At 34.3% G+C, this 14,883-nt stretch overlaps 1 protein-coding gene across 5 annotated transcripts in view; it reads right to left on the reverse strand.

The window, feature by feature from the left end:
• LOC101736487 (peptidoglycan-recognition protein SB2) overlaps positions 1-14,497 on the reverse strand; it is a 17,627-nt gene extending 3,130 nt beyond the window's left edge. The window contains exons 1-5 of one of the 5 annotated variants that reach the window (XM_062668730.1): positions 14,329-14,491; positions 8,658-9,452; positions 5,640-5,846; positions 5,326-5,510; positions 2,551-2,692 (exon numbers count right to left, since the gene is read on the reverse strand). In XM_062668730.1, coding sequence (XP_062524714.1) covers positions 2,551-2,692; positions 5,326-5,510; positions 5,640-5,846; positions 8,658-8,679 — 556 coding nt within the window. In that variant the 5' untranslated portion in view covers positions 8,680-9,452; positions 14,329-14,491. Of the gene's footprint in view, positions 1-2,550; positions 2,693-5,325; positions 5,511-5,532; positions 5,847-5,916; positions 6,145-8,657 lie in introns of those variants that run through there. The other 4 variants (XR_009973224.1, XM_021350431.3, XM_021350432.3 and 1 more) reach the window with 4 other exon arrangements.
• Positions 14,498-14,883: the final 386 nt, after the last annotated feature.

Genomic DNA, 14,883 nt, shown 5'->3' on the forward strand with positions numbered 1-14,883 from the left:
GGACATGGGCCATTTTCGGCCCAGCTACTCGTGCTCTCAAGGACATTAATGAAATATCTATAGAAAAAAACATTTCATTTTTACATACTTATTAAAAACTTTAAGGGTATTTTAGTGGTGGAATAATTAAAATCATAAATATAAAGAAATTAGCATGTCTAAGCTACATTGACAATATTAAACGAGTTGCCATAGGTAAAATATATTCATATTTTAAACAATTCGCATTAAATCTTCTTAAAAAAACATTATATGCAAAAAAACTAGCAAAGTATATTAACATATTTAATTAATGGATTTTAAAATTAATATAAAATATTATATCTAAACAAAAATCTATTTTTATACTTTTAAATCCGTAGAATAAATGATTACATGGATGAATACTTATTGATCTTAAGCAAAAAAAAATATATACGCTTGTTCAATGTTTATTGACGTTTTACATTTGATCACTCGTTTTCGCCATTGTGGATATTATTAAGTGTTTCATTGCTATGTACCGGTAAAATGGGGCGATTAGGGATTGAAAGGCGAATCGGGAAAAAACCGGGAAAATCTTTCGACGCTCAATATAAGTTTTATATTCGTTGCAAAATCTTCCATTTTTTTGTAGTTTAATAGTAGAATGTTGAAAGTTCACAAAACAACTCTGAATATGCATGATAATAGCTGCTAACTTATAAAAAATTGCGTTTCAAATTAACTTCCTGTGGTGGTAATTATTTTAGTGCTAGAAACTTTGCTCTCTTTTATTTATTTGATAATAATAGAAGACGACTGTGATTTATAAACGTTATTTAGTGTTTGAACCAGCATATATATTAAAGGTAAGTCTCAGTTGTTATTGGTTTTAATGTATTTGATTAAATAAAAATACATGTAAAAATCTGTTGTTTTTGGGGATATTGGGGACGTGTTAGGTGCAAATAACAACGAAAAAGGGGTCAATTGGGATGAGAATACGTGAAATGGAAACGACCTAAGTATAAATAGGTACAGGTTTGTAGGGTTGTCTATGTAGTTATAACAATATTTTTTAAATTTGTTGGTAGAAATCTGGTTTATCGAAGTGAAATTGGGAATAAGTCTTTAGTTGAAATAGATAAGCAATTTAATATAAGTAAGTCGATTTTGCAGAGACATGTAACAAGATCAATGAAATCTCAAGGTGGACAAAAATGTCATAATAAAATATTTAATATTTGTTCAGAGTGGGGGTATTCATCTGATTAATCCATGGAATAACCGACACACCTAATCTCTTAACCCAGATAGAAATATCAGCCCCTAAGTACTTACCAAGAACGGAGAAATATAAACCGTTTTTATGAAAGCCCGCTACACATGTATAAATATATATATATATATTGTTGTTACTGCACTGTCGATTGCACCTATAATTGAGGTGATGTCTGCCATGTATTTCTGTCAGTTTTTCAATTTTTTTTATTGATGATCACTTTGTTGGTGCAACTAAATAAATAAATTAATTAAAACTATATATAAAAATAAAAGTAGTGCCAACCCTAGCAAATTTCTCATTTCGTCCCAATTAACCGCAATTTTCGGGTAAATAGGGATTACACCTATTTTTGCATTTTTTGCTTAAACTGGAATGCTAGTTGCATAATTTTAAATTAGACAACAAAGATGCCCCCAAGACTCAACCATTTTGATCCTGATATAGCATTATATACATCAACAACTACCTTAAAATTGCTCATAAAGTTGGAATTTGTCCCTAATCGCCCCATTTTACGGTACCTGCTTATTATATTTTGCTGTGCATAAAATTAAGCCTTGAAGTTCATTGAATTAGGTCTGTGTCATAAAGTATAGTAATAATAATATAAATAATATTTAAGGTGATGATGATGATGTTAAAGTGTCAGTGTATTGACAGCAAAATCATATGATGTAACCTAAAGTTCTTATCTTATTTTTTAAATATCTCTGTATCCCCATGAACAATATTGATTTTAATTTGTTTATAATAAAAGGGATATGTAGTCTGTTATTTAAACTTAATTTCATTACTGTCCTTGAACTTCGTTTAGTGGGCCGTGCAATGTATGGAGAGTGGCCCATGTCCTTTTACCATTTAGTATTAAGGCATTACCGAAGCCCATAAATCACAGTATGAGTGGAGTTTCACCTCGAAACCTCAACAAGTCGCAGTCTCAACTGTACTGTTTTTTTTTATTGCCCTTGTAGGCAAACGAGTATACGGCCCACCTGATGGTGAGTGGTTACCGTCGCCCATGGACTTCAGCAATGCCACGGGCAGAGCCAAGCCGCTGCCTACCGTTTATAGGGTGTTCCATTTTTTTGATACAAACGCATGACTGCTTCGCGGCAGATTAGACAGGGCGATAGTGCGGGCTCTTAATATGGCCTAGCACTACTAATTCCGCAAATTTGTTTGTTTTTTGTTACGTGATGACATAGTTCAAGTCATTCATTCATTCATTCAATGTCATCGATCAAGTCATTCGTGAATATACGTTAAGATAACACGTCATCTTAGGATATTTTTAATCGGCTTACCAATGAAACCGAAGACTAGGCTTGAGTTAGAATACTTGGGGAACATAGGTGATGGAACGTGCCACCCAAGCGATTCATAGGTTTGACCGTTCGACGATATAAGAAAATTATAGGCCATCGTATTGTTGCTTGTGTCGTTTTCCTGAAATCAAACAAAACTATTTAAAGTGGCTGTTGAACTGCTGGAGGATGGTGGTAAAACAAAAACATTTGTTTAATCTTGTTATTGAGGCAAAACATTACGTAGCGTTTAGCTTTTCCAAGAGCCTGTATCTTAATTTGGTGAAATTCCGTTGTATTTCAATAAAGATCATGTTTCGCGAGCACGTATCGTTCTCTCTAATTCACCAAAACCCCAATATAGCTTCAAACATAGTTGTTTACTGCACCCGGCACGTACGAATTGCTACTGCGCAGTGCTCACGTCGTTTCTATTTTCAGTTAATCTGATTATTGAGAGAATTGTGCTAATTACAAAAGTACATATCCGTTCCAATTTTTTTTGCTGAATAATCTAATAGTCCTAGATCAAATATTTCTACACCATATGAACTATCTCTGCCATCGTGGCGGCCTATTTTTTTTCTCATAAACTTATTTTGGCCTTTTGGCTTTGTTTGCATTCATTTCACTCAGAAGCTCTGCTGTGTTTCTATTTAAGGCCTTTTAATCATGTCCGATTATTGAAACTAGATATTTTTGCGTTCATTTAGTTTAATAGATTCTGAATATATACCAACGCCAATACTGAATTTGTACTATTAAACATGAATTAGGTTATCGTGTTGTTCCACAATCATTTCGCAAGAAAGCATTGATGGCGTACATTCTGATTGAAGACCAATGTAATTTACAAACCCAACATTACTGAATTTCCTGAAATATACCCATTTTCTTAAAAGGACCTATGCTCCAGGATAAAAATTGACTATCCCCGTTTGGCTAATTCATTTTAGAACCATCAAAGCTTGTACATTAACATTTTTATTATGAAGCTGCTATATTCGTAATGGATGCTACTACCTAAGCAATATAAACGTTATCGTTAAAATAATCAATTCTAAGAATGAATAAGTCGAGGGAATTATTGTTAAATGAGTAACTTGATCCGCAGCTGGTCGTAAATGTACGGTCAGGGACTCTCTTTAGAGCCTCGAAATATGATCCTTTGACAACTCACAATGTTTATGCTTGATTCGATTATTGTATCAGTAAATTATCAATTGTGCTTGACAAATGACTAATTTATAGTATCTTTAATATCCTTCATTGGTTTCAATTTTTTAAAATTTAAATATTGTCTTATATTCGAAAATAACATTGGTTCAGTAATTCCATTATAGTCCGATATTTACGTTAAAGAATTTTAATTTGAAAACCGGGGCGATCGAACTTCGCTCGTCTCTATAGATTCATAGTAATATTCTACTTTCTCAAATTTATGAAGTATTGAGATATAAGTATGCTAAAATCCAATAGTAATAATTTAGATACCTCCGATATATGCGACTCTACATATATGCGAAGTTATAAAATTTTCATTACACGAATTTATATTTTTTTCAGGGACCTATAAAAAATCCTTTACAATTTTTTACTGGTGGTAGGACCTCTTGTGAGTCCGCACGGGTATGTACCACTACCCCGCCTATTTCTGCCGTGAAGCAGTAATGCGTTATATTTGAAGGGTGGGGTAGCCGTTGTAACTATACTGAGACCTTAGAACTTATATCTCAAGGTGGGTGGCGCATTTACGTTGTAGATGTCTATGGGCTCCAGTAACCACTTAACACCAGGTGGTCTGTGAGCTCGTCCACCCATTTAAGCAATAAATAAATAAAACATACTATGAGTATAAAGAACGTTTTCGAGATGCTGCAAATATATAGGAAATGCTATAACACATAATAAATTCTTAAACGTAATAAAAATAATCGTCGCGACACTATAGTTTAGTTCTTTCTTAATCCCAAGATGGCGCCTTTTTTTAAAAATCCTTTTATACAAAGGAGTATACCTGATGGCCCATCTGACAGCCATCGTGGCTCGTGTCTATCAGGAATACCAGGGACACAGGCCAACTGCCGTGTGCTTAGGCGAATACTTTAGTGTCCATGACATACAAAATAGAAACGAATATCACTTTTGATTCAGCCTCCTCAGGTATGACCAATTATTTATCCAGTATAAGCACGCCGTAAATATGTCGCGAATACAGAAACTGTGAATTTGAAAAAGCGCGTTTACAAAGAATATTCGGTTGAATACCTACATATTGGAATCCTTTTTATCAATGTGTATACTCGTATATATTCGTACATGAATTGTATATCTGTATTGTATCTTGTATAATTGTATATATCGACGCTTGAAAGGCAAACGTGACAAAGCGACAATAACTGCTTTGTACCTAAATGATAGGCAATAACCATATTCGATGCGCAAAAAATATATATTTCTAGGTCTATTAAAATCATTTCAATCCTACAGCTACTAGCTAGATTCTACTACAGCTAGATTCGTTAAAATAAATTTTGTTTTCAGGTATTTCAACTTTAAATTAGTCTACTGTAAAATTCACGCATTGTCGCTTAGTCACGTTTGCCTTTCAAGCGTCGATATATATATTTACGCAATGTACCGATTAGATCTGCGAATCAAGAAATTTTTAGTCGCTATATAGGAATTGGGTCGTATTTTTTTAATCCGCGAATAGCAAAAACACGAATGAAGGAAGCGCTAATAAGGAGTTCTTATTGGGTTTTTTTTTCTCACCTGCATATGTTGTAGCAAATCAAAACAGGACTCAGTGGCCCAGCAGAGTATTGAATCGGTTTGAACTGCCACTACAGATTTCGCTCTGAAAGAAGACGACGACAGGACCGGTCGTTTGCGTAAGGTATCCCATTGAAGTCTGCTGACGAATTGCAGTGGCATTTCGACCGGAGGCAGGACATTCTCTATCCAAAATTAAAAACCGAATTATATTAATATAATAATTTTATTCAATCTAACAGTAAATAGTTTAGGAATAAATATGTTTGATTCAAAAAAAAAGAACTTGAATAAATAAATAAATAAATGCTCACCAGAATCGCTTTGTATTATCAGAAGATAAACGCCTATTATAATACCAGATATTAGTATCACCAGCAGCAAGCTCACGGTTAAGCTAGTCCAGTTGTTTTCCTCAGGCGACGTCTCTCGAGGGAATGTGTGCAAGAGTGGAGTCTCTTCAGATTGTCTTATGTCTGAACTATCGGCCCTGTGTGAATTATTCTGCCTGAACTCGTGATCTGAAATGGATTTGTTTTTAAATAAATACTACATTCGATATTTTCTATCACTAAGGGACACACAACTTACGAATGAACGGACACAACTTATGAATATTACTCGCGAACGAATGCAGTTGTATCTCTACCATGGCAATCTGTTAAAACCTATCCAATAATGTTTTTCTTCATTTAATTTACAAAGGGGCAATTAAGTACTATTTGCGATATATACGAGAATCACAAGAGCAAACTGTATACTGAAATGGGTGGGCAACTGACAGTGCGGTGACCAGTTATTGATATGAATGCAAGCATACATTAATATACCAGATAACATTGTAACTACAGACTATCAAATAACATAAGCCAGTTATAATTCATTTATGAACTAATTCAGTGGGAGGAGATAACGAGCGTAATTCAAATGATTTTCTGTTTTTTGATATTCTGAATTGTTGTTTATTTTTATTTACGTACGTATAATAAGAATTTTTCTTATGAAAGAAGATCCCAAATTCTCAAAATCAATACCGGATATGAATCCAGTACTGATTTTGGGGGTTAGAACTCAAATAGTAAAAAAAACGAATCCACTGATATCATACAGTCATCTCCCCATATGTCAGTATTTTTACTCCAAGAATAAATCAATGGAATTTCTCAGGTAAAGAGTATAGTATTGTACAGTATATTTATTATATTACAGTATAGTATAGTATACAGGGTGTCCCAGAACTCAACGTCAAGCCGAAACGGGGTGACAGGATTGATTGTAACCATCATGAGAAAAATCAGAAAAAAAAACCTATCCCATGCAGATTGGAAATTATGGGCATTTAAGAAAAACCTAGTAATTTGGTTAAGCTGTAACAATTTTTCGGTTATTGTGGTTAAATATTATTATTTTTGTTCATTAAACTTTGTAAACCTAAATAACATTTCTAGAACCATAGTCAAAAATAATGACACAACTGCCCCAAGTTTTCTAGAATTAAGACTATTTGTTAAACTATTAATCTAAAATTTTCAAAATTTGTCAACTTTGAAAGGAGGGCCTCCTTGGCAAGTGCCATTAAAAGTTCGCGCATTTAATCAGGATTGTAAACAGGTACAATACTTGTTAGTTTCATACAAAAAAAAACTAGTAAAAAAAATAAAAACCTCGAGTAACCCAATTTTGCTAACTCATTTTACTCAATTCAAATGTTTTTTATTCGCACAAGCTCTTGGTAGGTTCTTAATTTTACGGCAAAATTATGAGAGAGATGAATAGTGGACATTAGTACTTTTTTTTTAAAGGCACACTTATCGTGCTGTCTATATAGTAATAATAGTCTATAGTAATATTTTATAGTTTTTAAGGCTTTAAGTATAACTAAAAAGATTTTTTTGGTTAGTATGTATTTATCTATCACTTATTTGGAATTTTCCAACAACGGAAGTGCAAGTTACAAATTTAATTGACCAAGTAACAAATCGTTATTAACAACTGTAGTCAATAAAATCACGGCACTTAATACTTAAACGGTAATATTTCTTTAGTAGTTTTATAATGTATTTACGCAACAACATTTTTTTTACTTAAACATTTATCCTAACTACAGAACCCGTTGTAAAGCGTATTCTGCAACGCACTTGCCCAGTTTTACTATTTAAATAGCAATAACTGTTTGGATAGAAATTTATCTTTACAGATAGACAATAGATAAACTTCTATTGAAACAATTTAGGTCATGGATATAATCCTTAAAATGTAATCAACTTTTTTATTACTTTAATCAACATACAATCACTTGTAGGAGAATAATAATTGCCACCCAAAAGGAATAAAAGCCATGTGAACTTTTAAGTTTAATAAAAATTTGTGTAATTTAGCCTACTTACATGACCCACATGACGTAATAATGTATGAAAATGAAAAGAAGAAAATAAGAAATGTAGAAGAAGAAGAAGAAAATACTCCAGATTCAGAAGATAAAACATTAAAAAAAAGAATTTGTAAGATAATTTTATGCAACAACAGATTATATTATCAATCAATTTACGATATAAATTAAGTCATGTTTTGAGATGGCAATGGATATTAAATTAAAACTACAATTGCTATTACATATTTATTCAACACTTTAGTCTACGTTGCTATCCACACAAACGAGGATAGGCAGGAGTGGTGCAGGATAATCCTGGAGAATGTTATTAGAGGAGGCGACGACCCTCAGCATTGATGATTATTGACACAAGAAGGAGGAGAACTTATTCTTTATGAGATTTTGGGCACAAGTTACTATAAGCTTTTAAGACATTGATATGACTATAAAATAATGATGCTTTTGCACTTTGCCTTGCAGCTTAGAACTCTAACTTATGTCATAAAATGGAATGACTTAATTCCCTACTAATGCATATTTTGTTAGAGTGCAGTAACATCATATTCATATTTTAATTATTTATCTTGTAGGTTAGGTGTGTTCCCATAGTATGTAAAAATACATGTAAGGAAAAATCTCCACGCTCATAGGAGTATTTTTCTTATTTTTAATATCCCCATACTGATAAATCACAATTTTTGTTTACTAATTGGTCAAGTACTACTTATTTGTTGGAATTTATATAATTGTTACCTACAAAATAATAGTTTATTATGATTCTTTTGAATACTTGATAGATACTTGCACAATGCTTGTAGGGCAAACTACTGTTAAAGTACTCTGCTCAAATAGTTAATGTATTTCTCCTTCTTCTCTAAAACCCTCCCAGCCTTCTCTTTTTCTATATAACCTTGCAACAATAATAGTTAAAGTAATAAATATTATGTGCACTTATTCTTACCAACAGAAATGAGTGGTTGCATCGTAGGATTGAGGAAAATATACAAATAATGTGGAAAAAACCATTACTAAACAAAGGAAACTTGTTCTCGTTTCAATGTTTTTGACAGAATATTTGTTGTCGTGTGAGATGACTACTGGTTTATAGATGTTTTCTTATTTAGCGGCCGTTTTTTTGTAATTGTAAATTATTGTTTTAGGTATTTATATTGTGGAGGTTTTTTTTTTTTTTTTTCTCCCATTTCTTGGCCTGCACGGTTTGTGCGTCAGCCACGCAAAAAGGTTAGGAAGTGTGTTAATGGATTTATTTTTTGGATTTGAATTTGGAACGGAATTTGGAAAAAGGATCAGGTATATATATTATATAAACTAAGTACATAAATGGTTACAATTTTATATTATTATGAAAAATGAAACTAGCTAATATTCTATATACATCAATATTGATATTAGATAAAAGGATAGAAATTGAAGTAGGAAAAGGAATTTTAATGGACAAAAGTGAGGAAATAAAAGCGGAACGGTCATTTCGAGGACAGGCAAAGAATATATGATTAAAATCCCCAACGTCATTGCCACACTCACATATATCGCTAGGCAAAAGGTTAAGCCTTGCCAAATGCAAGGGAATGCATGCATGGCCCAGCCTCATGCGAATAAGGGTCGATGTGATAGCTTTACCAAACGTCAGATTTGAAAACCACGGTTTAGGAGGTATATCCACTTGGATCGTGCTGTAATATCGACCTTTAGTCTGTCTTGAAGAACGCCAAATGTGAGTCCAAGAATTCAATAACTGGAATTTAGGAAGCAGAGCTAAATCACAACAAAAGTTTTTGTACGGAACCAAATCTCCATCATTGACCGCAGCTTTGGCAAGGCTATCGGCCTTGGCATTGCCAAAGATACCCGAGTGCCCCGGAATCCAAGCAAAGGAAACTGTGTAATTTTTGATGCAACATTGATACAATAAATCACGACATGCAATAATCACAGGATGATTATTTCGGTTACTGTTAAAAGGAAAACGTTCCAAGGCTTGGAGGGCACTTTTAGCGTCAGTTAAAATTATTGACTTTTTAAGCTTCATCATTAAAATGTACTCCAGAGACTTCAGAAGACCAAAACATTCTCCAGTAAATACTGAAGTCTCTGGAGGCAATTTTATTTTCTGAACAATGCCAAACTGTTGATGGAAAATGCCGACCCCCACACACTCCTCGGGACCGGGTTTGGAGGAATCGCTAAAAATTAAATGACAATTTTTCCATCGGCTGTCACTGTCAATAATATCAACAAATTTGGCATTGATAGAAAGATCTTGTTTACTTAGGCCGAAATCAAACATAATAGATGGATTTAAAGTTAGGGCATCATAGTTAACACAAAATATTGGAAGGAATTGTGATCTATGTGTAGGAGCTTGAAGAGCTAAGTACTTTTGGAGACTAACAATAAGGCATGGCGGCGATTTATGAGCCCAGTACGGATAATCCATACATTCCAGCAGAGACCGTAACTTAGTGTAAAGAGGATGATTATAAACTTGGAATGCTCTAAATAGAAACCGGTCACAAAGAAATTGTCGTCTGAGGTGCAGGGGGGCTTCAGAACATTCGACCTGCAAAGCGTTAATAGGGCTCGAACGCATAGCCCCAGCAATTATTCTCAGAGCCTTAGACTGGATAATGTCTAACTTATGGAGAGCTACTGCATTACAGGGTTCAAGTATAAATGTTCCATAGTCCAAAATACTCCTTATTAGGGCATTATACAAAAGCTTTAGAGAGAAAGGGTGGGCTCCCCACCAAACTCCAGAGAGGCAACGCAATATATTTAGAATCTTCTCACATTTATCACTTATATAGTAGCAATGAGGGCTTCCTGTAAGTCTTGAGTCTAAAATTACCCCAAGAAATGTTGCTTCACTTTTAACAGGAACTCTAATGTTATTATAAAATACAGACACTGATGGAGGAAGCCTCATACGTGAAAATAAGACTATAATACTTTTAGGAACTGAAAGGCTTAGAGAGTTATTGTCAAGCCAAACTTTTAGCAACTTAAGAGAATATGTGACAGTATCAGACATGTTGTCAATAGAATCACCAGAGACATAGAGGAGTAAATCATCTGCATATTGGAGTGTGTTAACTTTACCCCTAAGGGAGGCTTCCAGATCATGAGAATATATATTGTAAAGTAAGGGACTTAAAACGGAGCCCTGGGGTAAACCTTTCCAGACAATACGGGATTGATAAGAGTCTTCTGATATTACTTTAAGCATTCTACCAGAGAGAAGATTGATTATGAAACTTATGAAAATTTGTGGGATATTCAAATTAATCATTTTTTGTTTCAGAACCGAAAGGTTGACATTATCATAGGCTGCAGACACATCTAAGAATGCTGCTAACACAGACTTATTGTATGAAAATGCCAATCTTATGTCTGTCATAAAAATGCTGAGACTATCCATCGTACTCCTACCTTTCCTAAATCCAAACTGGTTAGGAGATAGTAACCCTTTACTCTCAATAAACCATTCTAGTCTATTTTTAACTAGATGTTCGCAAATTTTGGAAATCACTGAAGCTAATGCAATTGGTCTGTATGATGATGGATCATTAATGGGTTTGTTGGGCTTATGTATTGGGATAACTTCATGGATTTTCCATGATGGAGGAATATTACCTGATGTTAAGATTGAATTAATTAAACTGAGAAAATAAGAAAGGCAGGAGTCGTTCAGGTTTTGAAGAAAAGAATATGGAATTCCATCACAACCCGGGGCTGAGTCCCTAAGCCTTGAAAGAACCCCTTTGAGTTCTGAAAGGCTAAAGGAAATGAATGAATCGCTACTATCATGCTGGGAGAGGAGAGAAGGCTGTGAGTCAGAAGAAATATTATCTATAGACGGGACAAATGGTGGAGCTAATTTGTCAAGAAACAAATCAACTGTACTACTATCCATGAAAGGAGACCTTGGAGGTTTGAAAGCGGATCTGAATCTACGAATATTTTGCCAAACTTGAGATGGAGAAATTTCTGGTGAAATTGAGGCACAAAAAGATTTCCAGCTATTGAATCTTTTTTGTTTTAATAATTTACGAGTTTTAGTTATAAGATTACTAAGAATATTAAAATTTTGTGTTGTAGAATTTTCTCTGTAATTTTCTTCAGCTATCTTTCTCTCAGCTATCGCAGCAGAACACTCACTGTCCCACCAAGGAGGTGATGGAATATACCCATTTCCACTATTGTTTTTTATATGAAAAACTTCCTCAGCAGCTTGTAGTAGGGCCCGTGTAAAAGCTTCAGCACAAAGATGATTACTGCTGTCATTTAGTGGAGGTATGGTTGATAAATTTTGTTGAACTTTATCTCCAAATAATGACCAGTTGGCATCCTTAAGTCTATATTTTAGCCGGGGAGGGGCCTTTGATGTCTTTTCACAAATTTTTTGAGGAAATGATACCATTAGTGGAAAGTGATCGCTTCCATATGAAGACGATAGAGGCCACCAGTTTAATGTAGGAGCAAGTGAGGGACTACAAAGGGTAAGATCTGGTGCACTAATACCCTCATGGGGCTGTGTTCTTCTAGTAGGACAACCAGAGTTTAAAAGACATAAATTATTATCATCTAAGATGTCTAAGATTCTAGCCCCATAATGATCAGACTTAGAACTTCCCCACATAGAATGTTGTGCATTGAAATCTCCCATAACCAAAATAGGGCGCGGGAGGGAAGATAGGATGCTACGAATATCGTCAAAGACTTCATTGGAAGGGTGAGGTATATACATATTTACAAAACAGATATTATTTACACTAGCAGCAATAATAGAAAATTTATCACTGTGATTAGGGATGGGTAAGTGGACAAAGGGCACACCTCCCCTAAGAATTAGTGCCACTCCACCATACCCATCTGTTCTGTCTTCTCTAAGACAGACATGTCCTGGAATTCTAAAATTGAATCCAGGACGAAGCCAAGTCTCTTGAAGAGAGACTGCAAATGGTTTGTAACTATTCAATAAAAAAATTAAGTCACTTTTTTTACTATTAATACTCCGGCAATTCCATTGAATCACCAGAGACTGGTTTCGTGGATGGTCCTGACTGTCCATTAGTTAAAAAAGTTTTTGAAGAAACGGCATCGTTGGACGGTATTTTAATTATGTTCGATTGTGAAAGGTACTGAATTATAGAAATGATGAGATCCTTTGTTATTATTTCTGACAAATCATTGTAATTTTTGAGACAACCTGTAGAAAAGGAAGGAATGTTGCTGTAATCTTGGATAAGCTCTGCATGCGCTTTTTGATCATATCCCTTACTAGAATTTCTGGGACGAGCTTTGGGTTTCAAGAATACTGTTTTCTTATATGATTGAGTCGGACTCTTAAAAGGGCTTGTTAAATTATAGGGGCTTGAATAAGTCATAGTTGGACCCGAAGGGGCTGATGAAGCAGAAGCAACAATGTCAGCATAAGATTTTGAAACTGGTGGATAGACTTTACTTGCTTCTGAATAGGATATAGAGTTTCTAGCCATTGTTTCTTTTATAGCTTTCTGCCTAGCATACTCCGGGCATTTTTTGTCTGTTGCGAAATGGGAACCAGAACATAAAATACACACAGCATCATCTCTTTCCGTCTCGCAACTTATACCTGAATGATTGTCACCACATTTGTAACACCTTGGAGTGCCTCTGCATTGCATTTTGGTGTGACCAAAACGGCAGCAATTAAAGCATTGCAGCGTGGGGTAAATATAAAGCTCTACAGGTAGGGAGTTAAAACACATAAAGACCCTGGGAGGTAACACCTTCCCATCAAAGGTCAAAACTACGGTCTCAGTTGGAACAAACTTGGGTGTCTCGCCGTCATAAACCTTTCTGTTTAGTCTCCTAACTTTCAGAATGCTTCCACAGTTCTGCGGAAGCTCTATATTTTCTATAACATCTTTCTCGTCCCAGTCACATGGAACACCTCTCACTATTCCCATGCGGGTGATAGTGAAGGCCGGAATAAAAGCTTTATATTTATTATCATCAAGAGATTTGTGATTTAGAAATGAGTTAGCCTCCTGAAATGTTTTAAATTGAAATGACAACCTATTCCTTCCAATTTTTTTTATGCTTCCCTCTACAATGCTTTTTATTGAATTTTTTTTTAGAAAGAATCCAAATTGTACTGGATGTATAGATCCAGTTTGATTAGGTTGTAAAATTTTTTGAATATGTACATCATAAGGCGCAGGGTCTGACGCCTGGTAAAGCAGCCTAGCAGTGCGAGGGTTACTCGTAATGTTTTTAGAGTTAGCAACCTCATTATGATGGATTTCAGTGATTTTATCATCTGACTCAAGTACTTTAGGTATAACATTATCCTTTATATCATTAGGGGAAAGTTGGCAATCTGGTAGATCTGTATGTTTGTGATTCCTTCTCTTTTTTTGGTTTCTAGTTGATATTCTCTTTCTTTTAACGGATTTAATGTTTTCCGAACAGTCTGTATCTATAATGGAACCTTCCGTTTCCATTCCCGAAGCATCTATTGTAACTACATGAGACACCTGGAGGGATGTCCCTCCAGGGTCTTCGGGCTCCAACATGGAGGCCAAGAAAAAAATACTATTTACATATAATACAATAAGATGACTTACCAGGCGAAGAAAACAAACTAAAACTATAAATAATCAATACTACTAATATATATACACTTTACAACTTAACTGATCCTGTAATATTAAATTAATTTAATTTTCAAAAGTTTAGCCAAAAAAAAGACGCCCGCTTAATTCAACACTTCCCGCCCTTTATCATTGTGGAGGTTGGATATACTAAAACTTTGTTATCATCCAATGACAGTGACTTGACTATAAACATATAACACTGACACTCGTGACTAATTTGTGTTTTACTTAATAAAAATAATTGGCTAATGGAATACATACCTTACACACAAGTCTTTTAAAAAAAATCTACGCCATTTGCATTTGTCTTTTATGAAAAGTAAAATAAAGCGGACTTGGCCGAAGTTAATTAATCTGAAACGAAGTAAGCTAATAATTCAATGAAGTTGAATATATCTATAGAGTACAAAACAATTAAAACCGTCCAGTTGAATACTTTGAGTAAAATGGCGAAGAATAAGATTTTAGTACAGTTTTGAAAACACCTTCTAAAGAAACATATTAAATAAAGTAAAAAACTTTTAC

Source organism: Bombyx mori, chromosome 1, assembly GCF_030269925.1.
Source record: "Bombyx mori chromosome 1, ASM3026992v2".
Lineage (NCBI taxonomy): Eukaryota > Metazoa > Arthropoda > Insecta > Lepidoptera > Bombycidae > Bombyx > Bombyx mori.